The 27435-nt window shown below is 41.6% G+C and overlaps 1 protein-coding gene across 5 annotated transcripts; it reads right to left on the minus strand.

Annotated features, from left to right (window-relative positions):
* tnpo1 (transportin 1) lies at positions 1–26403 on the minus strand. 5 transcript variants are annotated; one of them, XM_061699557.1, is made up of 25 exons: positions 26136–26200; positions 25946–26061; positions 23627–23702; positions 22336–22485; positions 22152–22258; positions 16154–16287; positions 15935–16016; positions 14803–14925; positions 13969–14087; positions 13727–13787; positions 12974–13142; positions 12735–12887; positions 12380–12605; positions 11777–11948; positions 11351–11437; positions 11171–11278; positions 10095–10253; positions 9911–9998; positions 9731–9829; positions 9420–9515; positions 3944–4019; positions 2650–2749; positions 2495–2569; positions 1813–1836; positions 1–1617 (listed from the first exon to the last, which is right to left on the minus strand). In XM_061699557.1, the coding sequence occupies exons 1-25, from the start codon at positions 26149–26151 to the stop codon at positions 1555–1557; spliced, it is 2679 nt and encodes an 892-aa protein (XP_061555541.1). In that variant the 5' UTR covers positions 26152–26200; the 3' UTR covers positions 1–1554. The 5 variants fall into 5 exon arrangements, with proteins under 5 accessions (XP_061555541.1, XP_061555540.1, XP_061555542.1 ...); XM_061699556.1 differs by having other exon boundaries at positions 1535–1617; positions 1715–1836; XM_061699558.1 differs by having other exon boundaries at positions 1543–1836; positions 26187–26403.
* Between the last annotated feature and the right edge of the window lie 1032 nt (positions 26404–27435).

The raw sequence follows: 27435 nt of genomic DNA on the forward strand, positions 1-27435 counted from the left end.
TAACATCGTTATTATCATTAATAGCATTTTTTTTTTTTGTGTGTGTGTGTTTTTTACATGATTTCCCAAACCCACCGTGCTCTTCTGAAACATTGGCGTAAAGTCGGAATAGTGCGACAAAAAGTCATAATGCTACGAGAAAAGAATTGTCGTACTTTTTCCAACAAATATCGCAAAAATAAAAATGGTCATTTTAACGTGCAAATGTCAGATTATCCACAAATGTCGTAATATTCCTACTTTATTCTCACAGTTGCAACTATTTGTATAGAATGGCAACTTTATCCTCAATAGTGACATTATGTTTCTAAAATTCAGACATTGTCAAATTATGACTATTATTGTCAAATTAAGGCTTTATTTTCATAAAATTCCAAATCGTTTTTTGCAAAATTACGGGTTTATTTTCATGTAAAACGGACTTTACTCTTGTAAAATGACAAAATTATTCATTTACGGCTTAATTATTTATTTACAGCTTAATTATGGCTTTATTTTCACGTAAAACTGACTTCACTCTTGTCAAATGACAAAATTATGTATTCATTATTTTAGTTTTACTGAATTGATATTAAATTACAATTGTATCCGTGAAGACCTACCGCTTTACTTTCGTAAAAGTACGACTGTTTTAACAACATCAGGGCTATATTTTCGTCCAATTTTTGTGAAATTACGGCATCACTCTTTCATTTTCGTATTTCCCTTTTCATGTAAAATTACAGCCTTGCTCGTGTAAAATTATGGATTCATTTTTGTTCAACTACAACTATTTTGTCAAAGGAAGACTTTATTCTCGTACAGTTTACAACTATTCATGTCAAGTTACGATTTTACACTTGTAAAATTACAGCTTCATTTTTGTGAAATTATAACTATTTTTGCAGAAAGTACGATTTTATTCTCGTACAATTAGGACTTTTATGGTCTTAAACATATGACAATTTATATAAACTGTGACTATTTTATTTCACAACAGCTGGATTGTCATAAAAGTACAACTTGATGTCAAATTTTAACTTTCATCTTAAAACGACCCCTTTATTTCCGATTTGTATTTATTTCCGTAACATTATGAGTTGCAAAGTCACTTACTTTACCTTCGTAGAAATGACAGCTATTCATGCAAAACAAAATCCAACTTTACTCTTGTACAATTCTGCCTTTCTTCTCCTCGCATTTGAACTCAGGCAATTCCCTACTTTTCTACCACTAGAGAAAATCGATCATTTCAAAAGGATCTTCCTTTCGCGTGGACGCTTGTTCCAGAACACTGGGGTCCGAGTTCCGCTTTATTAGATACAGCCACGAAATACGTCAGAATTTGCGGAACCTCAAAGGAAAAACAATGACGTCATGATTATGACAGGTGACTTTTGGTTATTTTGTCCTCCCGTGATTGTTTCTGAACCGGTCGGTTCCCCTCGGATCTCCCCGGCCCCCGCGGGGGCCCACCGGGAGTGCCGCCACCCTCCCACCCCGTTCCTCCAGGTGAGGGGGTAAGGGGCCCGGCGCACCCTCCCCCTCCCCTCGTCAGGCAGATCCTCCCCCCTGCTAAAGGACGTGGTGTTCCCTGGGTAAAAGAGGTTCCCTATGCTGTCTCCTGACATCAAAGACCTGCGTGGAAACAGACAAAAGTCCGCACTCGTGAGCAAATATGGATCGTGTTATTTCAGAAGAATATTCTGGAGTAGGGACGAGCTAGCAGACTGACCCCCCCCGCCCCTTTTAAACCCCGTAGAAGGTTGCCAGGCGCTCTTTTAGCGGCATGGGGAACTGGTCGGAAAAGCGCCTCCAGTTCTCCTCGCCCACCTGGTTCTTAAAGCCGTGAAGGATCTGAAATCAAACAACACCAGCGAGCTCAATTGCAACATCGGGACACAAAATTAGCTACGCCTAATTCACCGCAGTATTCGGGTCCCAAATTTTGCCTTTACAAAAATTGGCATCTTCATTTGGACTGGTATTCACGTCAAAATCATCTTTATTTGCAGAAAAGGATGATCTTCTTGTAAAACGACAACTTTATTATCATCAATTACCAGCTTTATTTTTGTAAAATTGTCTTGTAAAATTACAATTTTACTTTTATCTATTCTTGTCAAATTTGTTATTTTTGTGAAATAGTGGAATTATTCTTACAAAATTATAACTTTTCTTGTAAAATTCCAACTTTACACTCATAAAATTACGGCTTTATTTACGGCATGATTATCAAGTGATAACATTACAAAAAAAGTTGTAAAATGGACCAAGGTTGTATTTTATTTATTTATTTTTATTTTTATTTTGTTTAAGTCAGCTACAGTATGAGGAAAAAAAGTGCTAACACTACTAGAAGAAGTACTTTAAAACAAAATCTGGAATATGGAAAAAAAAGTCATAACATGAACGGTCGTATTTTTAAATATTTGTTGTAATAAGAGTTGCAATATTACAAGAATAAAGTTGTCATTTTTGATTGTACAGCACATGTCCCAAGTTGACTTGTTACCTTGCAGAACATGTCTCGCAGATCTTCCTTGGGGTTGACCCAGGACGCCACCGCGTCGCAGAAGAAGATGAAATCCTTTTGAAAAGAAGAAGATGTGAGGCAACCGGCTCACATCGAAATATCTTTTGTTGTTTTTTGTTTTTTTGAAATCTCACCTGTACGACGGCTCCCGGGTTGACGCTGATCATGGTGCAAATTCCTCGGAAAGCAGAGTCTTTCTCCTCGTTGTCTCTTATATTCCGCAGGGAGGTGCACCTGCCAACGGGGACCGCAGCGTTTAGCGCAGAGGCCCTCGTCACATTGCAGGCAATCAACAGTTTACTCATTGGGCTACGTTTTAACTTCAACGCTCAGAATTGGAAGGAAGCCCATTTCAGCCGACGACAAAACACTAACCCCTAATACGCAACGCGGAAACAACGGCGTGCAACTCACAATCAGAAGAACACATCACAAATGGCCACGCATTTCATCGACAGTACGTTTTTCTTAGAAACTACGAGAAAGAACAGCCACGTCATGCGCAGTGAGCAGTTGGCCTGAAAATGTCCACATTTCAAATGCGGTACTATTTTGGCTACTCTGCCACCTCTGACCCTAATTTATCTTAACCACTAGCCTAAACACACAACCTCATCCCCCTCTTATGCCCAACCCACCACTCTAACCTAACCTAATGTTTAAAAATAAACAATTCTTAATTAAACGTGTTGTACTCTACTTAAACAAATGATTATACCTGAATAGTAAAACATGTTTGCTTGTTGCATGTTTTAAAATGTTCAAAATTGTACTTAATTCAGTGATTCTCGAGAGACTCTGCAGACCACGAGTGGTAATCGTATCACTTTGAGAATCACTGCCCTAACCTAACTAACCCTAACCTAACATTACTGGCTGTAATGGGCTTCCATACACCAGATTTATAAAAAAAATTTAAAAAAAAGAAGCGTGCAACTACTCAAACCTGTCATTACTGCATTTTGCCTATCAGCAGCGTGATTTGCGTATTTGAAAAAACACATTTGCATAAAGATGGAAAGTCAGGGGTTCTTTTAGGTGGGACAGCGACGTGGCAGCTAAGTTGCAGAGAGGGTTGGCGAGGGACGCTCGAGCCTGGCAACAAGGCCGCATCCCTACTCTGATTGGCAACCAGCTGACATGTGACCGTCTCATAGCATCTTTTAGCCCGCTAGCAGCTACAGTGGACAATGACAAAGAATTAAAAACTAGACGAAATAACGTGGAGTTGCCAACAAAAAACAAATCACAAGTAGGACCTAAAAGAGGACAAGGTTAGTCACATGGTTGGCAATGATTACAAAACTCAAGAACAAAATAAATCAAAAACACTTTCCGTTTAAGAGAGGATAGCGACAGCAAGGAGAAAGAAGAGCAACAGAGAAAAGATGAATGAAATTTAAAAAAAAAAGATTGAATAATACACACCAGGGTCTTATAAACTGCTGTAGCATGGGTGCCACCTCTTGAGGACAAACGTAACCAAGACGACCAATTGTTATTGCTACGGTAACGCAATCACGGTTACACACCACCAAACGCCAACCAAGACATGAGCAATGAGGAGGGGGGAGTGGGGAGGAGAAAAAAATAAAGAAAAAACACACAACTCAGAGACATAAAAATCAACAGAATTTGTGCATGATCAGAAAAAACAGAAGATTTCACTTGGTGTCGGCTGTTAGCACACTACTGCCCCCTGTGGTCGAGGAGGGTAGAATGCAAAACATAGGACATACAAAACACGTTTAAGGGAGAACACATTGACAAGCTGGACAAAGAAAGTCGTCGTGGAGAAATTGGTTTTCGTTAAAGGGGACATACTATGGCTTTTACCCCAAAAAATGTAAAACAATTCTCCAATAGGGATTTCTCCGGCTTTCGCTACGATGACAGCCGGGGGGTGAAGCTAGGGCATTGCGGGTCGGTGAGCAAAATCTACTCGTGTGTGGGGGGTGCAAACACCCGTTAAGACATTGCATCCAAGGAGGCAGCCCATCACACACGACACTGTATGTGGCGCTTGCAGCAAACACCGAAATTTGACCCTCCCCCACAGTGCCGATACTTCACCGTGCAATTAAGTACGTGCCGCTTATCAGAAGCTAACACTAAAGCTGTGGCTGCCACAAAAAAAACAAAAAAAAAGGGAAAATAAATTGTGCTAGGTGTGTGCAATTCCGCAAACTTCCAATTTAATTACAATCGTACCTTGACCTTTGGGTTAAATTCAATTTTGAGCAAGCTTGTTTTCAATTTACTCAAATTTTCACCATTGAATTGTAATGCCATGAATCTGTTCCAGCCCCCCCCCCCCAACCCCACCCATTAAAAAAAACATTTTTCGTTAATAAAGAATAATTTGTATTGTTTAATTGTAACAAATACAAAAACAAAGGATAAGGTAGATAAATCAACTGCTTTTATGGAGTAGTTAAGACTAAAGTCTCACACACACACACACACACACACGATGTAGTGATCTGTGTGTTGGTGGTGGTGAGTGTTCGTGTCTCCTCCGTGCTCCTTGCAAATGCTTTCATTTTGTATTTCATCGCTGTCATGCGGCACCCTATGTGTCCAAATATGATGATGTTGTTTTGTCCCCCACAAATCAATATTATTGGTCTGTCCCCACGTCATCTGTTATTTTGAGGCATTATTAACCAATTTAAAGTGTAGAAAATAGCTTGAGAGCAAATCTGTTAACGCTCTTTGGACACTTGAACTGTCTGAGAAGTGTCGTTAAAACTCCGCCTCTTCCTCAATCTGCGGGAGCCGTGCGGCATTTTGTTGCCTCAAGATTGAAAAGTCTGTAGCTTCTTTTAGATAATCACGAGTGAAAGTAGTTAGGTTAGTCACATTTAAGTGTTTTGTTACAAATGGAGAGTTGTAATATGTCAGTGCAGAAGGAACTGGTCACCCATAAAGGTAAGTGTGTGCAGATTAATTTTATTAAACTATTTAATCAGCTAATTTCATTTACTGCATCACTCATAGACCTTTGAAAAAGCGTTTGGGTAGATGATGTAACAACAGTCGTTTGCGTTGTTGAAGTATTCGAAATCTTTGTTGTGATGGAGGAGTCGGCTTGAGCGCAGATTTTGACGTGCACGGCTGGCGCCAACGATGTGTGCGTACCATTTTAATCAACGACAGCGTAATAAAGTAGCGCTTTTTTTTTTTTTAGTGAACAAAATTAGCGATTGAGCATGATTTCTAGGTTGTGTTGATGTTGGCGCGCAGCGGCATATGATAGCAATATGAGGTATAACAACAAACTGAACAATGCGGTGGTTTGGCAACTCAAGCAATATGGCATTTTTTTCCTTCCATTTCCTGAAAAGTAGTGATTTTGGAGGTGCGACGATTCCGCCCAACAGTGATGATTTGTGTTTGACTGTCTTGTTCAATAAATGTCTGAAAGCGCATCAGTGAATAAGACTCTCCTTTTTTTCTCCTTTTAAACTAAACTCAAGTGGCGGTGTATCTGCAGCTCGCTGGTAATTCACATTTTGGAATTCTGAAAGTGAATAATAAATCGACCAATTAACAGTTTCTAACTCAAAAAAAAAACTCCCAAATTGGGGCATTCATAAGTCAAGGTACCACTGAATTAAAATGCTCAAATGTAAATTCGAAATTTAGAATGGCTCACTCAGACATTTTCAGAAATAGGCCGATAACATATTTTGTTAGTTGCCCAATTTTGCAATTGATAGGCGGGCAGGCATCCCAGAGACCTCAACTATTTGTATAAAAGCCATTAAAAAGTCCATTTTCCATAATATGTCCCCTTTAAATGTGGCGATTCATGCCTCACAAGCACATTTCTCCCTTAAACTCACCAATGTTAATTGTACACAACAAACAGAAGTGTGTGCGAGTGTGTGTGTGTGTGTGTTTTGTTTTTTTTGTCTGTTTTGTCGCTTTTGCTGCCGCCGCTCTTTTCGAAACAGAAATGACAACATGACTCCGACTACATGGAGGATAGGGAGGAGATTATCCAGGCACAGCAGGTTGGTATGAGGAGCAGAGGAGGAAAAGGAGAAGGAGGAAGAGGAGGAGCGAGGACCTAAGACACAGAACTATGCAACATTCTCATTAAAACAAGCAGGCACATTTTGTGAACAAGTCCAATGACACATGCAGAAAGCAGATGATATATATATATATATTTTTTTTAAAATAAAGTTCGATGCAGGATCATGAAGCTAATAAAAACAAAAAAAGTACAGCAGAGCCTCCAAAGTAAAAAAAAAAACAAAAACAAACAAAAGAAAAAAATGCCTTGGCACACACTTTATGGGAAATTTTGATGTGTCTTTTGAGACGTTGACTGATTAAGACGACGCAAACAAATGGAGAGAGAACGATGCCGTACATCTTTATACTCAAGTTTGATCCAGTTGTATAGATAACGTATCGTTAAGAGATAAGGATACGATGTGTTACGATTAGGACTCCATAAAAGTGTGTTCTTTTGATTGCTCTTTGGTAAAAAATAAGCCTCCACTTGGAACTTCATGTGAGACTTCTGCATATATCGTGAGACTTCAAAGAATTACCTCCACCGACAGACACTCTCAAGATTGTGTGATAACCGATATATTGTAAAGAGAAACCCATGTACGATACTTTTGTATTTGACAAAGGAAATTTAGGATAACAAGGGTGGGAGTAACTCACGATACGATATCCCAACAAATTTACCAACGATACAGAGAGCATACAATGATTCAGCGATATCTTTTTTTTTTCCTTTTCTTTTTTTTTTTGCAATATACATCCAAAACTTTAATACTTTGGGAGACTTAAATCATGATTATGCAAAGCTATTTGAGCCTTTATTCGACCGCCTTGATATCCAGCTTAAAGTCCAGGTACTAGTACGCTCTTTGTCCTCACTAGTTGTATGACTAGAGCTCACCAGTAGAGCAAATGAGTCTTACTAGTAACGTTTTTAGCAAAACTAAATACTACTGGATGTCAACGGGCATTACGGAAGGGACCGCATTAGACTTTGGAGGTTCCGCTGTAGTTCAAAGTTCAACTGCAGCCCAAGTGGCTGCTTAGAATGCTGTACTTGGACTCCATCAATCATTCACCATTACGTTTTGATCATTATTATTCTAGCAGTCTTTGTGTCCACTGTTGAGTGGCAACTCTCCGCCCGGATCCTGCACCGAACAACATTTAACATTAATTGGCAGATATGCACTGACATTTAAAGAACATTAAATAAAAGCAACAAATAAAGTGACGGCAAACAAACAGGAACACGTACACAATTCCTCTTTTACGGACACTTTGCCCTTGCATCTTGTCTGTTTTAAACGTCTCAATAAATGTCCACAAGAGCAAAGTGTAACCTTGGGTTGTCGAGAATGTGCCGTGTGTGTGCTTCCAGTAAGTGAGTGTGTGTGTGTGTGTGTACAAGTGCGTGTTTCCTGTTAACATTTAACTCGCCGCAGATAACGTTAATCATCTCGTGCATGTTGGCTTTTGTGCCAACAAGACTCGATGCACTCTAAAGCAGTGATTCCCAACTACCAGAAATGGTCCAATTTCACTCAATTCATCAGAAACGCATTATTTACAACAAATTGTATCTTTATTCATCCATCTACACCAGCAATAGTGACAAGCAGAACGATTAAATTCTCTTCCACTAGATGGCAGAAGATGCAATTAACGTGTGTATCCACCTGTTGCCATTTATGCAACAGAGTAATGGATCTGTGTTCAAATAAACAGGCCCAGATATGACACTAAACAGACCGTTATTTCACTATACAGTGATCGACTTTGCATTGTCAAATAACAGAATGTGCCGGTAAGGTGGCGGCATTTTTCTTGTCCACGTGGGGTCACCATCCGCAAGTTCCACACAATAATTGACTTGGGAGTGTGCGTGAATTTAAAAGGTGAGGCCTGGCCTGGTGAGTGACGTGGGGTCAGCGATTGAAGAATGTAAAGCTGGCTAACCGTTAGCCGTTCTGCACACTGTCAGTGTTGAGTGACTCGGGTGCCAGTTGTGGCCATAGCAGCTCGTGTATAAATGTGCTTATTACGTGTTTAGTTTGATACCGTTTGTTCAATAAAGTGATGGAAAGTGCTCGGGCGGCCGTGTCTTTCCTTGGCCACTTGCGGGGGCATTACAATACGTTCACATTAGCAATGACGGGCTATCTTAAATGAGCTCAAATCGATATCCGTTGCCCGTGACAGACGAGCCATTGTGGTACATTTGTTAGCTCTGCTTTGCGGTAGAAACACTGCACTTTGTTGTGTTCTTTTCGAAATGTGACACGATCCCAAACTTTGGCTATTTTCTGTCTTTTATGCACTCCTTCCTCCTGGCTTCTTATTTCTATTTACTTGATCCCTTATCTCTCCACGGAATGGCACGAGAGACTGCTGATAACATTAGTCAGTGTGGGAAAATGATCACTGCGACACTTCCAGGCAGAGATTTTGCATCGACATTTTTTTTTTGTAATCAAATTATTCGGGTTATTCAATTTCAAGCCTATGCGTATTTGAACAAGAAAAAAAACCAAAAAACATTTGCAAGCATTGAAATGCATAAAAAATTAAATACTGTATGTCTAACAGAAGAATCTGTGATTTTTCTGTGATAAAGCGGATCACTGCATATACTTTGTCTGTCATTTTTGTGAGCTGTTGCGCCATGAGATTGTTTTCTAATATGTGCCTTGGCTCAATAAAGGCTCGGAATCACTGCTCTGATTTTAACCGCTTTTTATACGATACAGGAAGTCAAATGAAGCATTATGGCTCAAAGTCTGCGGAGTGGCTGACGCTCATGTGTGTGAGAGTGTGTGTGCGTGCGTGCGTGGCGGCCCCTCTGGCCCGGCTCAGTACCGCCACAGTGTGGTACCTGTGTTTTCCAGAAGCGTCTTTGGTGTATTGGGCCTGTTAATGATCTCCACCAGCTGGTGCAGCACCACGGCAACATACGGCTGCATTTCAGGCCCTGGACAATGGCGGGAAAAAAACAAAAAAACAAAACAAAAACTCTAAACAAGAAATGATGATGCGAATCCCGCCATCTATCGACTAGGAATTCTAAAAACCACGCTGATACCGAAGACGGACGCACAACTCTCTTGCAGACATAAGGTTAAACATCAAAGAAAGCGACCAGCACAAAATGTTACAGAAAATAAGTGTCTTTCATTTCGTACTCACCCATTTGTATGGCTATCTCTCCTATTGCCCATGTTGCATTGTTGCACACGGATATAAACTCGGGGTTTAAATTAGTACCCAGTATGGGCATAAAGTCAGCTGAATGAAAAGAAGGGAAAAAGCCAATTAGACGAGCACGTCTTTGTCCTCACGTTTCCGCAGAAACAGAGAAACACATACCAATGCACGGTTTGACATGCTGGAAACACGCCTTGGTCAGATCCCCCAGCAGAGCGAAGGAACTCTGACGCACTTCAGGCATTTTGTCCTAAGCATATAAAAAAATAATGATCATTAAAAAAAGAAAGTGCAAGTAAATCGTTTTTTTTTTTTTTTTATGTGAGGATGACATCAAGGGCCTCACCTGCATGCACTGGTACATGAGGGTGAGGATGTTGCTGCGGGCGACCAGTTGCTCAATGGTGCCTCCCAAACCCTCGGCCAGGCCGCTGAGGAGATCCAAAGCCACGATCATGAAGTCTTTGTCTGGCGCTTCGTACTGCTCTGGCTGAGACTGATACAGCTAGCGCCAGGGCAGATGGGAGGATAGAGAAGTCAGCAATTTGGGGGGAGGGGGGTGTTTATTAACTTCTAAGGTCAAACTGGGACATTTTGTTTGAATTGAGAATGTATGATTTTTCAATTTCACTTATTATATTTTTGTCATTGTTTTTATTCATTTTCAATTTGGATTTTCATTTTCTTGTAATTTTTAGGAACATTGTTCTGTTTTAATTATTTAGGATTTTATTTTTTTCTTAATGTATTATTTATTTTGTCTTTTATTTATCAATTGCATTTATGCATTTAATTTATATTATTGATTGTATTGTATTTTTTATTATTATCTTCATTTTACTTTTTAATTTTCTTACTTATTGTCATTAGTTTTCTAAATGTATTTCTTTTTTTTTTGTTTTGGGGGATTTTCCAGTGTTTTTTTATCATTTTATTTTATTAATAATTCTATTTATATTCATTTCTTTTTATAAATTACATTAGATATTTGATATTTTGACTCACCATTGATTCTTATTCATTTTTGTATTTTTGTTTTTTTATAATGATCAATCCATTATTTATTTTATGCATTTGATCTTTATTTTTTATCTCATTATTTATTATTAACATTCGTATTAGCCTTTTTATTAATTTATTTTCTCATTGACCTTTTTTTAACTGCACAGGAAATGGTTTAATGAACACCAACATTATTAATTGTCATACCATGGTCAAAAGAAGTTAACCGCAAGTAACAAAATAAACTTTGATTCTTCACATAAAGTCGAAACGCAGCTGACTTTTCGATGCACGTTCCAGGGTGCTTCTTATTAGTTGATTTTTATTTCCGGTTCCGCGATAATCGTCCCGTTTCAGCTCGACGCTGAAGTCTTGTGAAAGGTCTTTGGCGGTGCCGCTGTATGTATTGCGCCGGCTCACCATGGCCTGAGCGAGGGTCTTCTGGACCAGGTTGACGCATCTCTGGTAGACCGGCTCGCAGTAGGGCAGGAAGCCGCTCTGCAGGGCCGTAGCCACAGAGGACAGACACTGACGGAGAGCAGATGCGGTTGGACAGAGAGCGCGCGCACGCAAAAGGTGTCACAGCTGGATGTTGCTCACTTCTAACAAGGGGAAGAGGTCTTTGTCTTCATCCTTGAGCTGGTTCCATTTCTGGATCAGAGGAGGCATCAACATCTGGATGTACTCCTAAGACAAATGAATTGTATGTGTGCAAGCACAGATAAACATTTGTAGCCTATTTAATGTTATGTCCCTAATGTACCTACAGTATGTATGCACCAGTAATGTACAATAGTTAGTCAATGTTCTATACATTGCCTATGTACAATAATTACATCATATTTAAAGCATGCACCTGCAATCTACCATTTAAAATCCTATTTAATGTTCGATACACCTCTATTGTACCATATTTACCTCATATTTAATATTGGACCATATTTACATCCTATTTAATGTCTATATTGTGCGACGTACGGAGTGCAAATCCAGAGACGCAAACAAAGATGTAAGAAAGGGCGCTACCGGTTTGTTCAGATGGTGTCCCACCGAGTCAGCGAGGGTTCCGATGGCGTCGTAAAGGATGAGAAGGTTCTTGTGCTGGTACTTGTTGAACGCGAACACCAGCGTGTCCAGGATGAACGCCAGGTAGGGCACCAGTTCTGTGCACGCCTCCTCCTCCAAGGTGGCGAAGGCGCTGGCAAAGAGACACATTGGATTTTTTTTTTTTCCCCTTTTCTTTTTAAAACAGACAGATTGGTCAGGTCATTCGTACAAAAAAAGTTTAATACAGGATATGTAAACTTATATTTAATTGAAATTAAGCAATTCAGTCAATAATAAAACAACTGTAATATTGATTATTTTACCAATGTCGACGTCATGTGAATTTGTTTATTTTAATAATAAAACAATCTATGCTTCTTTGATTACAATAATTTAATTGTACTTTTTTTTGCAAAATAGTTTATTTCAATAGAATAATTAATGCATTTTTTTATTTTAGTATTTTTAATATTTATTTTTTCAAACCAATTACGTAACAAAACAATTTGTAATATTTTGTATTATTTACAATCAATCAACGAACCGATTATTGGGGGGTTCGTAAAGGTGGCTGCGGCTTACCTGCAAGCGGCCTCCTGCACGCGCTTGTTGCTGTCCAGAATGCGCTTGAGAAGCTCGGTCATGAGGGGCTTCAGGTAGACGTCGGGGGGCTGGCCGACCACCCAGTGGGCGTAGCGGCTCAGCGTCCAGCAGGTGATGGAGCGCACCAGTGCCTTCTTGTCCGACAGACACAGGACCAGGTGGGGAATCAGCTCGGGGAGGTACGGGATCATTCCCTGCATGCAGCCTGGAGACAACGAGCAGGGAACTTATTCACTTTTTGGTAATATTTAATAATACAAATGTAATTACAACAGTTTTAGGGGGGTGCCATCAAGGGGAAAATATTAACAATAAAAAAATGATCCCCAATTACCTTCAGCTATGGCTCCCAGCACGAGGATGCCCGACTCCTTGACGACCCACTCGGGATGAAAGAGCAGTTCTTTGAGAAGCGGCAGAATGTGCAGCAACAGGTCGTCCCGGAACACATTGGCCAGGACGTCCAGCGCCGCCGCTGAACATTTACCTGAGAACGTGATGGCCAGCTCGAGCATCACCAAATTCCACCACTGAAGAAACCCCCCACCCCCACCCCTCCCACCGAGGACTCACGCAGGTTCCAATCCGATATGGTGTCGTCATCGTCGTCCAGGTCGTCGTCGTCGTCCCGGTCCTCGATGCCGTCGCCCTCGTGCTGCTGGGCGACCGTGCGGGAACGGTGGAAGCGAGGGCGGATGTCCTGCTCGTTGTCGGGGATGGCCTCGTCCTCCTCGATGTCGCCCTGGTGACGAATTCAATAGGCTATCATTTTCAATGATATTTTTATTACTACTACTACTCTACATCCATGCGACACAGATGTGAAGCAGTCCTCAAAAACAGAGCTTATACGACTGAATTAGCTCAGTAGGTTTTAAAAAATAAAAATAAAAAATAAAGTAATTAAAACCACTAATTCAAAGGAGACGTATTCCCTCTACTCTGTGTGAACAATGACTATTACTAGTTGGGGACCTTTTCTGTCTCTTGTTCTTGCTCTTCATTACACTGCATCTCTCTGCCTGGAAAGTTGCAGCACAACGTGGTATGACACTGAGGCACGCAACTCTAAATGTGGACTTGCCCGTATACTGTAAAAAAGTATATCTGCAATGTAGCGGGGGTGCTAACGAATAACTGCAATTTACCGGGGTTCCGCTGTACTCCATTTTCTAAACGCACGCCTGTAAAATCATAGTTCAAGTTTTTCACGGGATTGCAAACATTTTCCTAACGTGGTCGCTTGAGGCCAAAGTCATTTGTTTGGAAGTGGACCGCGTGTCATGGGTCAACCTCCCGTTCGAACACGGAGCCGTATCGACTGACCTTGAGCATGATGATGTCGATCTCGGAGTACTTCATCCCGTTGACGAGCACCGGAGTGAGCCTGCGGGAGAGCGGACGTGGCAAAAGGATAACCAATTACTCACCGGCGATTGTGCCGGAGGCGGCCGGTTAATCTGACAACGCCGTGTGACGGATGTTTACGGCCGAGGTCAACTGTCAGGGTTCTTAATCAGCGGCAGGGGCGGGGGGACAAGGTCCACCACCAATCAACGGCTTCTTACTTGGAGAGGTGTCCGCACAGCACTTCTTTGCACACCGGCTGCTCGGCCAACGTCAGCCAGAACTCGCAGGCCTCCAACGCCACGTTTTCGTCCTGGTCCTGGGTCCTCTGGAGCATATACTGCGATGTAAGACAAAGCTCATTCATTAAGATATTCGCGAGTGAGAATGTTCTAGTCCCAAAAGAAGGTTCTAGTCCTGAGATAGAAGGCGCTAGTCTCTCGGAAGAAGGTTATAGTACCAAGAGAGAATGTTCTCAACTTCAGAGAGAAAGTTCTAGTCCAGAAAGAGAAGGTTCCCAATGAGAAAGTTATTGTCGAGAGAATGTTTTAGCCGCAGGAGAATGTTGTAATATAATTTTTTGTTTGACTTCTTAAAGCTACCAAAGTATGCAACACTGTTACCGTGATAAATATTCAAATAATAACAGTAAATATTGATCTGTCTATAAAAAACTGATCCTGAAATGCAGATGTGGCATGTGTGTGTTCTGAATAAAGAGCACTAAAGTTTACATTTAGTGTACATATTTTGTGATTTATATCAACTTAACGACTAATATTGACAGTTTCTGGAGACAGACTGGTTGTTGTTTGGAAGCTGGATTCATCGTGGGCCTTCACAGTATTATGCACAAAGTCGGCAAATTCCGTTAGCAAAAAGATATCACAATGGCCAGTTACAATCAAGAGTCATTGTTCAGGCTAAATCACACGAGAGCTGGCTTTGAGTGTAAAACGGCTGCTACATCTCCAAGTATCAAATGAATGCGCCATCATCACCCATGTAATACGGCAGCAACGTCGACTCTGCACGTCGAAGGCGCCGTCACTCACCTCGACGATGTTGTGCATGTGCGGCAGCAGTCGGTCCAGGCGCACCTCCAGCAGCATGACGAGCGCTCGGCACACGTTCTTGCGCACCTCGGGCTCCTCGTCAGTGGCCAGCGCAAACAGGTTCTACAGACGGGAGGAAGGAGCGCACATTTCTAGCTGGGATTCTCAAGTGGTAACTCATTGTAGGCGGAGCGCGGAACAGTATTTGGAAAAAATGTACGGACAGGTAGTAAAAGAAAAAAAAAAAAAAAAAAAGAGCAGGGTCCTCAGTACTGACATGATGTATTGAGATTACGAACGGCACTCAATGAACGAGCTTGCGCAGCAACGTAAGAAAGCACGCACGCTCCGTTACCGCCGTATTTACATTGGATTATTGTCTATTTTCATAGACACTGTAGACGGATGGGCAGATAGATAAACGGATCAATAGAATACAGACAATGGATGATGCAAGGATAGTCATTAAAAATTAACAGGTTGAACCTCATTCACATAGGTAACTTATTATTTGGGCACAAGAGTGACATGTTTGTTGTGATTTAGAACACACAAAACAAAGACCCTAGTTACATTGAAGAAAAAAAACGAAAAAAAAACACTAAGTAACATTACACAAAGAAAATGCAAACCGAAACAAAACTAAACTAAACAAAAAAAGTCTATGGAGTAAAGAAACACTTGGTGGCGCCATTTGGGTGCCAATCAGAAAGCGGGACAAAGCCGGTCCCGGAAAAGACGCAATTTTTTAAAGTTGACCAAAAATAAAATACATTTTAAAGTACTAAATTAAACTGCCTTGTGTGTGGGAAGATGGACAAACCCATCTTGCACAATCCATCCATCCATGTTTTTGGGATGTGGGAGGAAACCGGAGTGCCCGGAGAAAACCCACGCAGGCACGGGAAGCACACGCAAACTCCACACAGATGGGACCGGGGATTGAACCCCGGACCTCAGAACTGTGAGGCAGATGTGCTAACCAGTCAACCCATCTTGCCCAAATTAAATTAAATCGAAGTTAAATTACATAATTAGCACGACAGAAAATGGATAGTTTGCTACTGGAACACAGCGATCTCGCATAACTTCACACAAAGCAAAGATCATGCGATGCGGCGGTCACACTTGCCTCGATGAAAGCGTCGATGTGTAGCATGAGGGCCTGAGTCCTGCTGACGATGAACTGGTTCACGCAGGCGATGGCATGAGACCTTAGAACGCACAAAGCACAGCAATGAGTCGGCCACATGTTTCGCCGGCGGGCGAGCGCGCTGTGAAAGCAGCCTGTGTACGAGAGCGTTGCGACGAGAATAAAGATGACTTTATTGGCCGATGTGAATGAATATACCTGATCTTGGGGCTGCTGTGCTTGAAGAACTGCAAGAACTTGGGGATCATGATGTTGAGGGGACGATCCAGCGTGTCGCTGTCCAGGATCTTTGCAGAGTCCTCGCAGATCTTCTGCAGGGCTCCGAAGGCCCCCTGGACGGCAAGGAAAAACACTTAAAAGCCCCCAATTTCATCTGTGGACCAAAATCGGTAGCATGGCTGATTGAACCATTTTATTTTCACATGACACTAAAGGCTGAACCTAACAAGTGAAGTGCTGTCATCCCTCATTAAGAAATACGGGAAAAAAATGTAGTAATTGGCACCTGCCCCTTAAAAAATGTTAGTAAGACCGGACTTACAATTTTTCTTACATACGAGCGCGGATTAGTCCATTTTTTTGCTTTGATTTGCAGTGAAGTCAATTCAACAAGACGCAGTTCCGCAGATCGTGAACAACTGTTTAAAGCTCTGCATTGCTACTCCCAGTTGAAGTTTACTATCAAACTAAACAGAAAACAAAGACGTACGCCTTGTGCCTTTAAAACAACCACATAGCTGTGCTTTGGGTGAGTCTATTTAGCTAATGCTAACAAGCAATACAAAACGCCACAAACTGGTTTATGAATAGCACAGGCGTTGCGGTGTTATAACTCTTCAAGCAACAGAGATTTGAACAGAAACGGAGGAGCAACACATGTAGACAGGTAACATAACTGCGCACAGGCAAATATTCTTAATCATCTGTGAAGAACAACTACTATTAGTGGAACTTACAGAGTTTTGACCAGCTCCACGTATATAAGTGTATCTATAATACACTGCCGCCCGGTGGCCAAGACGCGCACGCCAGAAGGAGCAGCGCAATGTCCATTGAATTAAAGCAAATAATGTGGCAAAAACGGTTTACCCCTTTACATTTTATTGAATTACGCATATACTGTATGTTTTGATAAAGTGCAGTATTTTAGAGTGCTAGTTTTATGATGAAAAGCACATTGCAATATTTTTTTTGCAGGAAGGCTGGATCAGTTTAGTGGCATTTTCATTCATTTCAATGGGGAAAGATGATTTGGGATAAAGTGTTATGCCTAATGAGTGTGGTCACATAATGAATTAAATTCTTACCAAGGCACCACAGTATTAATAGTTTAAACTGATAATATACCCAAAACTAGGATCCCAAAACACTTAAATATCATTTCAAACTTCTCTTACAGATTCACTGTTAGAAAAATGGCTTCCAAAGTGCACGCGGCGAAGAATCTCTGTAATTTCCACTCATTACACACAACCCAGGCTAAACTTAGCTCCTCCTCTGACATAAAAACTTTGTCTCTCAGGTGAAATGTACAGTATGACTTCAACATAGTTCCTTGGGACTCCTACATTACTTCCCTATTTAGACCGGTCTTTGGTGGGATGTTGGGGCGTTTCACAAAGAGGACAAAAAACACAAAAAGGTGAATTGAGAGTAGTGAACCACACGCGCACACACTAAAGCAACAGGGTGCAGACATTAGTGTCACGCACAACAATGCGGTCCTGACGCTCTCTCAAAAGGGTTTCCATGGAAACGGTTGCCATGGCAGCACTGCCATCAGGACAGACAACGCAGAATGTGGGGGAGCTGAAAAAGAAGAATAAATAATACCGACACTGAGCTCTGTGTGAATTTGTAAAGCTACTGTAGGTGCCAAACATGCTGGGGGCACCTCCGTGTCATCAGAGAAGGGAAGCGACACGGGGAGTGGTCGTGGAAGCATTCCGATAATGCCAGGGTTGAGTGTGGACCCCCCCCCCCCCCCTCCTCCCCCAACAACACTATAAAACCAACCCCCGCCCAACCCTCAGCAAAGTCTTATTATGGAAGACCATTCAATCAGAGACTAAGTCGCTGCCGAATAGCCTAAATCAAAACCAGAAAAAGAAAAAAAACAAGGAGTCCAGTTGCTTCTATTCAACCATGACTTAGATGACTGAGAATCTATGTAGACATTTAAAGAAATAATAAAATTTTAGCAGGCATATTAGTACATTTTATTGCTATTGTGACAGTGAGTTGAAAATTATTTGGGCACTCATGCTATTAGACTGACGATATGTTAAATTGAAGAATCCGGGGTGCATGTCATTTTATGTAGCCCACCCGAGCTTAACAAGTATATCGTCTTAAAACAAAAATCTATAGTATCGACTTCTTAGTATACAGTGGGGATAGGAACCGAGCTCGACCGCAAATAGTGAAAATCTGTGAATAAGTGACACGTCTTATAATTGCCATGAAAGAAAAAAAAAACACGAACTAGTGGAGGATTGGGTTTAAAAAAAGCTGCGAATAAGATGAGGTTTCCGCAAATAAAATCAGTGACTAGTTGAATTCATGAATGACGAACTACAAATGTGCAGGGATCCACTCGATACTCTAGTATAGAGTCTGTGTACAAGTATGGCAAAAAAGAAAACTTTTTTTTTTTTTTATAAATAATCATACAGACATCACAAAGCTCCGTGATGTCGCTCATTAACGATCACTGAATCTATGAAAACGATGCATTTAAACTAACACAATGAAAGCCGTCGTCCTTTATTAAGTACACAGATAATGTTTTATGTGACATTTAAGCAATTAATAACGCTGCAATCGCAGGGCACCTTAATCAATCAGTCTACGGTTATGTTATAAACAGTAAAACAATCTCATTTTTAAACATTAACTGTCACGGAAGAACGTAAGCACATGCTGTATTTCATCGTTCGGTTTACTTCTGATTTCCTGCGGTTAAAGTCTTCCATCAATTTGTTGGTAAACGTTGATATTAATTGAACGCAGGGGGTCATCATAATGTATGCATGATGAGTTTATACATTTACAGGGCTGGTGAGGACAACGATAACTCTGCTGTGGCCCACCATGAAAATGAGTTCAACACCCCTGCATTGAATAACGCACTTCGAGTCAATCACCTCCTGTGGAAATCTGTTCAAACAACACGAAATGAGGTTCAAAAAAATACAAGCACAGAGATGGATCGGATCAGTCTTCACCATCTACGCGTATCGTAACTAACAAGTGGACACCCAATCTAAATAAAGTAATCCGGCTTCACCTGTTCGGCTCTTTTTATAGAGATGACGGACGGCCGGCGTACAAGTGCTGCATCAGGGTCGGCTTAACCATTTTAAACCCACTAGGTCAGAATGTCACTAGGACTAGACGAGTGAAATTGACATTGGAGGGACTCAAAAATTCACCACCAACAATTTCAGTGTCATTTTCTGCCATGTTCTTCTATTTTGGGGTCTTTCTTGTACTCAACATCTCACCAAATGTTTGCATAATTCAGCCGGCAACAACAGTTTCACTTAGCGACATGGAATTCGGTAGATGTACAGTATTTTTCATGAATAGACCCACAAAAAAGTCTCAAGAAGTCTGCCGTTTTGGTTAGAAGCGGCCATCTTGGGGTCATTGCGGCCATTTTCAGGAGTCCATCAAAGCCAAACTGGCCCTAAATATTTTGTCCAATTGCTATCAAATTTGAAACTTATACTGCACACATGGATGACACTAAATAGTCAAACACATTTTCAGGGAAATGGCAATGAAGCTGAATGATTCAAGGCTGACTTTTCTAGAATGCCTGTGTTCAAACAAGGATTTACTGTACGCGCGAACGCAATCATGATTTCCTATGACGAGTCGTGGCGAATGAATTTTTTTCCTCTCACTTCGAACCAGTGGGCATGCTTGATGAGTCATCATCATCTGTTCTGTTCAAACCAAGTACGCTGTGATCATCCGGACAGAATTTGCTTATACTTAAAAGATAATAGGCTTCTGATGCCAGCATGAAAAGAATCCGGATGGAGATAAATGTATTTCCAACTCCTAACAGAGCCTTTAGACAACTGAGGATAAATAAAACAGTTCTCTTGGATGTGTTTATGTCATGGGCGGATGGAAAAGCCTCAAAACGCAACATACCACGTGACCAACTCTCAGAATTCTGGCACAACAAAAACAGAAAGCCCGTCACAAAGCAATTTGACCGATATGACATTTCAGCCGACAACTTCGCCATTGACGCGCCCAAGCTGCTTTCCAAAATCACGGCCACAGTCTTGTGAGGAGTTGCTACATTTGCAGCCGCATTATAATTCTTAGCCGTGACCTAAATCTCCGCCTGCGAATAAGCTTCATCGGCGAGGTGGAGCTGTGAAGAAGAAGGGCTAAATGAAGGAGTTTCTCAGTGGCGCCTCGTCTTTTCAGCATTTTTTTTTTTTACGTGATGGAATGCAAGGAAGCGAGTCCGTTGAGAGTCTAAAAGTGGGTGCTACTTGAAATACTGGCTGCAAATGAATCGACCATGGGCACGCAACAATGTTTTCCAGACACTTTAAAGTCCCTGTAAAGTGACAAATAATGTCTTCTAAATTTGGAGGAGTGTTGTCAACAACCCGGTCATATTTGAACAATAAAAATAAAATTGACAATTATATAAAATGAGGCTTCAAAATCTTGAAAATCTAGCCGTTGTCTCCGCTCTCAGCCGCTGTCCTCTGCATGCGCCGAAATCACGCCCTGCTCAACTGTCAAGCAATAACAATTACGTCTGGCATCTTTCTTATGCCTACACATCCCTACATGTTTGAGCCACAAAATCCGCTTAAGCCTCCGGTGGCGTCGCGGAGCTAACAGGCTTCCAGATGCCGCAGACGGGTGGTGGGCTCGTACGCTGTGTCACCACCTCGCTTGCTGGTGTGTGGGTTCACAGAACAGAGACAATTCAGGGAAGGTTAACCGTTTATTAAACACAGCGGAACACGTTAGCCTACGGCTCACACTACATCCCAGATATTTGAGCACATACTTCTTGCTAGTTATAAACCCACAGTGCTTTGCGTTTCAACATATTACTGTAGCCTTAATAAAACAAACTACATAACACTTGGGAATTCAAATTACGAAATCTCTAAATTGTAGCATCCAGGGAAGATCGGGGCATAGGCATAGTTAGCTCGCTAACTGCACGCTGCAGTGGTAGAAATGTTATGAATAATTAAGCAACTAGCAATTTCGTTGGGTAGCCACTGATGCAAACAAAGGCGGTGAGTTTGTATGTGGTGGGGGAGGGGCCATGAATGCCTGGGGCCATTTCAGCCACACCCCAAAAAATTCAGGACAACTGAAACAATGAAAAATAGTTGAACACTTTCACGCCACAATTCAGCACTACATAGTTCTCAGTCTTTGCACACATCTTCAGCAAATATCTTCACTTTTGCTGAAGTATTTAAAAAAACAAATGTATGATTTCACTTTCCAGGGTCTGCAAATGATCTTTTAAGGGTTAACGACATAGAATCTGTTTGCCAAGAAATGAGGGTAAAGGCATCAGTGTTTACAAATGTAACAAAATTGTCTGCAAAATGAGGCCATATGGCATTGTGGGTAGAAATGATTCCACAATGAATAATCCGTAATTGGGTCTGTCGCTTTAGCTGCGAGACGTTCATCTGGCCAGCGGGACGCGATCCAGATGACTCTTTAACCCCGTCCGATTCCGCAATAAGTCACGCAACACAGACACGCCACACCTAATTGCCAGATAAACAAACAGGCTGCGAAAAGAGCACTCCGGGTTTAGTTTTTATAGTCTAAATCTTCCAAAATGAGATCATCGCAGGATGCACAGTTATTGCAGGGGGCAACTGTAAATCTCCAGGGCCGGACCTTTATCACACAGACAAGACGTTTGGTCAAGCTCCGACCTTGTGAAGCAAAGTTATTAGACTTCGCTTCCGCCCACGCAGAATGATGTAAACTCTGATGCGTCACAATGTAGCGCCACCCATCTGTGTCGCAAACGTGGGCCAAATCTGGTCGCAATTGGAGAAAGTTCATCTTTCACGTTCCTGAAATCACGCTAAAATGGCTTCAAATCAAAATGGCAGACTTCCAGCGTCTTTTCAGGCATGGCTTCTTGAGACATTATCTACATATGCCATCTCACCTCACACGTGTTGTAGTCTTCTGAATCCAGCAGCTGGCACAGTTTGGGCAAAAGCTCCGGCCAATTTTGCAGCTCTCCCTTGGATGCAATTGTGGTGATCAGAATACCTGATTGGGCAGGAAACACCAAAATTGAACACTGCAGCAACAAGGAACGGACCGGGCTATGCAGAAAAACAACCTACCCACGGTGGCACGGATGAGCGGCGAGGAGTCTCCGATGTTTTGGAGGCACTCGCTCTTAATGAAATCTGAGACGCCGTGAGGAAAATTCTGATAGTGAGCCTTCACGTTGTTCTTCAGTATTAGGCCGCTCAGGGAGCGCGTGGGCTCGTCTTTCAGGGGAGGGAGGATGGAGGGGGGAGGAAAAACAAAAAAAGATATGAATGAAACGAGTCGACTTGTTGGCAAAAACACAAAGCATGAATCGTCACAACACGCTAACTGGGTTTTTCCTACATATAAAATTCCGACGCAGCCGCCTCCAGTTGTAAAAGCTCTGACATCACGAACATTGTCATTATTTGAACGGCATTGCACTCATGGGCACTTATTTTTAACTGCAATTGCGGTATTACGCCACACTGACTGGTCGGCGCTATATTGGAAACAGTTGGAAGTTGCTCCTTAAATCCTCAAGGAAAAGGTGGAAGGATTTCTTTCCTACTGGATTTTCAAACGGGTACATTTTGTTTCTTTGGTTAACAAAGCACGTCTGAATTATTAAACGAGCGTTACACCTCATGATTTTAGCTTTTCACAGATGTCTCGTTAAATAAGTATTTTTCATGGTTACACAAGTCAGATGAGAAAGGAATAATGTTATAGTAATGCAAAACCGACATTAGTAACGTCTTTCGTGTCCAACTTATTTCCTTTTAGATGCCAAACACTAGATTAAAACACTTTTTAGTAAATCAATTGACTGATCTGTTACGAATTGTCAATTCGAGCGAACTATTTGCCCACTAGATGGCACATATTTTTGCCATTCAAAGCATGCAGCAAAAGTTGTTTGACTCTTTTCGGCAAGGGTGCCTCACTACTGAAATGAATTGAAAACTAAAGGGTCACAAATGACAGCAGTTTGACAGCTCGACCACAGCCATCTTTTCACATCAGTCGCTGTACGGTGACGTTTTGATATTAAAGATGAGCAGACGCAGCAACAAACAACAACAATAAGACAGCGCTACACATCTAAGATTAACGCGGGGGCTACTGGCAGCGTGTCGCGAATGTCTTGACGTCGCGGACATGTAGGTCATCTGCAGTGCAGATGGCCGAGCGGCGGGCTGAGCGCTGCCAGGAATCGGGTTTAAAATTAGAGCGACCCATATTCCCCGAGCGCCTCGTCATCTGCGGCCATCAGGTCAGCAGTCACGGCCGTCGGGGCGCTTATGTAAAAATAAATAAAGACACCGTCCAGTGCGTCGATGCATCGAGGAACACAAAAAAAATTCACAGTTGCCTTACCTTCTGATTTGAGCTTGGTCAGAACAAATATCAAGTAGTTGTTAAAGTCAGGAAACTGATTCAGCTGCTCCAGTCTCTGCGAGGAAAAGTGGTTGAGGAAAAAGGCAGCAGAGCAAAATGGTGATCTGGCGTAAGATAATTAGCTGTGCAGATGTTGGTAGTCACAAAACTGTTATGGGACCCGCACCAAATATGTCACACAACTCACCCTGTTCAAATTTCAACACTATATTTTTCCCTTAGGATTCAGTGGTTGGGTTTAAGAAATGAAAACTCTATTTCAAAAGGGTAGAGCAGGCAGGGGCACAATTTTCTCATTTCAATCATGTCATATTTCTTTTCAAATGTATATGATTTAAAAAAACTTTTTTTAAAGTAACAGAGAAATTCTTTTTTTTTTTTTTTTTTTAAACATTAAAAAGTTTTGGTCATACATGTTTAGGTTGTTAGAGTTTGGATTGTAGTTAGGGGGTTAGGGATGGGTAGGGTTAGGCAGTTACAGGTAAATTAGGCTTTGGGTTAGGTCAGGAAGTTAGAATTTTGGTTGTGGTTAGGGTTTCGGGGGTTAGGGTGTATGTGTGAGGGTTGGGTTCAAGTTAGGCTGCTACCCAATAGAAAAATCTACTTGAAATACAGTACGTCCCCTGTAAAGCCTCCAAATGACCATTAACTGAGCTCACATAGAATCTTTTCATCTCCTAATCGGACTGGCAGCGTCAATTCTGTAGTCACCTCGCCCCCACCCTAAAAAAAATATAAATTCCACACACACAAAAAATCGAATATGAGTTCACCCTGGAGTGCCAGCGGACATTTGGTGAAGATATTAAAGATATTAAATCCCCTCGAGCGCCACCAACGCGTGATGACGACTGAGAGACAGACGAGCCACTAACAGAACCTAAGACGCCATCTGAAAACTTAATACACCACAATCATTTTGGATGATCATATTAGTCACACCTACGAATTTGCAATCAATGCTCAACTACACATGGAAGCGTGGGCGATCCTAAATGGCTCACCAAAAGGAAAGTTTTCTTCACTTTAGAGCAATTATTATTGTTTTAGTCATCATTCACACACTTAACAACACATCAAAAGCTTTACCAACCGTGACCGTTTCGAGGGCTCCCTTTTCCCTTCTCATGCAATGGACTATTCCATCCTCTTACCCCTCATGTGCGGAATTGATTCAGGAAGATGGTGGCAAAACAAACACGTTGGCGAGTTGTGAGGAAAATGACGCAAAGTTATCCCAGTGGCGCGGAGAAGAGAAGACGAGAGGAAAGCAAACCGTTTCTATCAAATCTACCGAAGGTTTCTTTTTCACGGTGACATCGAATGCACATAACCCGCGTCAGCAAGACCCACACGCTCTTGACAGTTGCAGTAGCACTGCTGTCAGTGTCGGCTGAGGAAAATGCAGTGCACACTGATTATCTTGTGTGTTTAATCCAAATAAGACATTTGCAAACTACTTTTACTTTGGGAAACAACGATAAAAAAAAAAAAAAAAACATTTCTGACATGTTACGGACCAAACCAGTAATTTAATCATAATCAGTTCCTGGGAAAAGTTTAATCTGTTATAAAAAATAATCATTATTTGGAGTATAATGAACTTGTAATTGACCTGTAGTTGAACCCGAAGCAGCCTCAGAAGTGTACATCAAACTAGTATCCCTTTGTTGTCTGGAATAAATCAGAAGTAGCTCTCAGTTTCAAAAAGGTTGGTGAACATCACTTTTCACCATTCGGCTTTATTTAATCATTAAACAATACCAAATAAGAATGATCGGTTAATAAACAGCAATAGAAAAATATTGAATTGCAATAAACTTTCATGCAAAATAAATTTTGCAGACTATTGGATTAATCTAAAAAAATATTCGGGAGTGACAGCCCTATAATTATCCTTAAGAAGGATTTTAGGGACTTTATGGAGCTCGCGGAAGAGACGAATTTTCTCAAATTCACACCTTTTATTGGATCAAATATATGCAGTTGCGGGATGTGGCGTGCTAATGACGACGTTCGCCTTAACTAAGCCACCAAATAACTAAGTGCATCCTCGTCGATAATAGCGTTGAAAAGGTGCCCATATGTAGGCTAAGTCACATCAAAACATCAGATTCATTTACAGTGTCACGTTGCTGCTTTTTACTGCTAAGAGAGCAAACCATGCAAACACGCCACAGCAAATAATGTGTGCCTGCAACCACAAACCCAACATTAAACTAACAAAAAACAACAACAACAACAACAACAGGTCCGCACCTATATAAAGATAATCAGGAACAACAACAAAAAGGATACTTGCTGGACGGATCTTTGCGTGGATGTATCCGGGGACTGGGACTCTTTGAGCAGCTGTAAAATCTGCTGGAGTCCTTGCTCGTCTGGCTTCCACGCACACTCCATCTTTGCTGTGACTGCGGGTTAAAAAAAAAAAGAAGCAGAAGAAGAGGATAAGACAACACTGCGCCTAGCTAGCAAGACGATTTACCCCGCATGAACGACATTAACAGGCGGGAACAGCACGCTCGACGAGACCCACGGGAGAACCGGAGGCCGGGGTGAAGGGGGGGCGGGGAGGGGACTCCGAGTCTGGCCTTTCTGGGCCGAGTGAGGCCGTGCGTCCGCTGAGGGCGAAGAAGAGCAGAAGCGTGTGGGGGCTGCCAGACACGGGCCTGTCAAAGCGGAGACATCCGCAGCGGTGAAGGCGAGCTGCTGACACGGTCGCAGGGGGGGAAGAAGGCCTCCCGCGCCCTCCAGCCGCCTTTAACTGGTTTGACAGGGCAGAACACAGGTGGCTGCGCGGTCCTGGCGCCCGACCGCTACACGCCCATGTTGTATTGCTTAGCAAAATGTAAAAAGCTTTTAATATTACGAAGTTGTGTTGATACAGTCAAATCACTCCAAGTACAAGACTGTATCAGCCGCTCCGTCTATCTATCTATCTATCTATCTATCTATCTATCTATCTATCTATCTATCTGTCTTTCTGACTGTCCGTCTATCGATCAATCAATCGATTTACCCATCAAGGGCTTTCAAGGCCTTTCTCATTACATGGCTGGCAACTTTTGTTTTTTTTAAATAACAATAATATAATTGCAATAATTCATTCATTTTTTTCCCCACTATCTGTGTCTGGCAGTACAGTTACACTTATTTTATTTTACCTTTAGATTATCGATGTTCTGGACTAAAATTACACTGCTGTCAAGTCAAAGGCAATCAAATGATTTAGTCATGTTGTCAACATGTACAGTATGTAAAGTACTCTGGAGGGATATTCCGAAGTAAACTGCGGCTAAAGATTTGATGACAATTATTCTAAATTGTAAGTTACACTTTATGTATGTGGAAGATCGACTGTGAGCAAATGAACTAAATTCACATTTACGCTTTTACTGTTTGTACTGTAATTTGTCGACAGTATTCATTTCATTAGAATACCGAAAGGTGGTCCCACAGCTGTGCATGGACAGTTTTCACGAGAAGACTGTGCACTATGTTCACATTTCTGTAGTTTGTTTCTGTTTTTGTTTTTGTTGTTGTTTTTGTTTTGGCTGTGCAGTGCTCTTTTCCTTTCCCTGAGTCTTGGCCTTTCTCTCACAATCACTCTTCCACATAAGGCGAATTACAATCTGGAATAACTGTCGTCAAAACATCAGGATATCCCTCCGGAGTGACACTGTTATATTGACAACACGAATAACTGACTGAATAATTGACTGAGTTATGAGACACACAACTGCTGCAGTATAGAAATTACAGTGCAGTCTTCCTACACCTTCCGT

This window comes from Phycodurus eques, chromosome 15 (assembly GCF_024500275.1).
Source record: "Phycodurus eques isolate BA_2022a chromosome 15, UOR_Pequ_1.1, whole genome shotgun sequence".
NCBI lineage: Eukaryota > Metazoa > Chordata > Actinopteri > Syngnathiformes > Syngnathidae > Phycodurus > Phycodurus eques.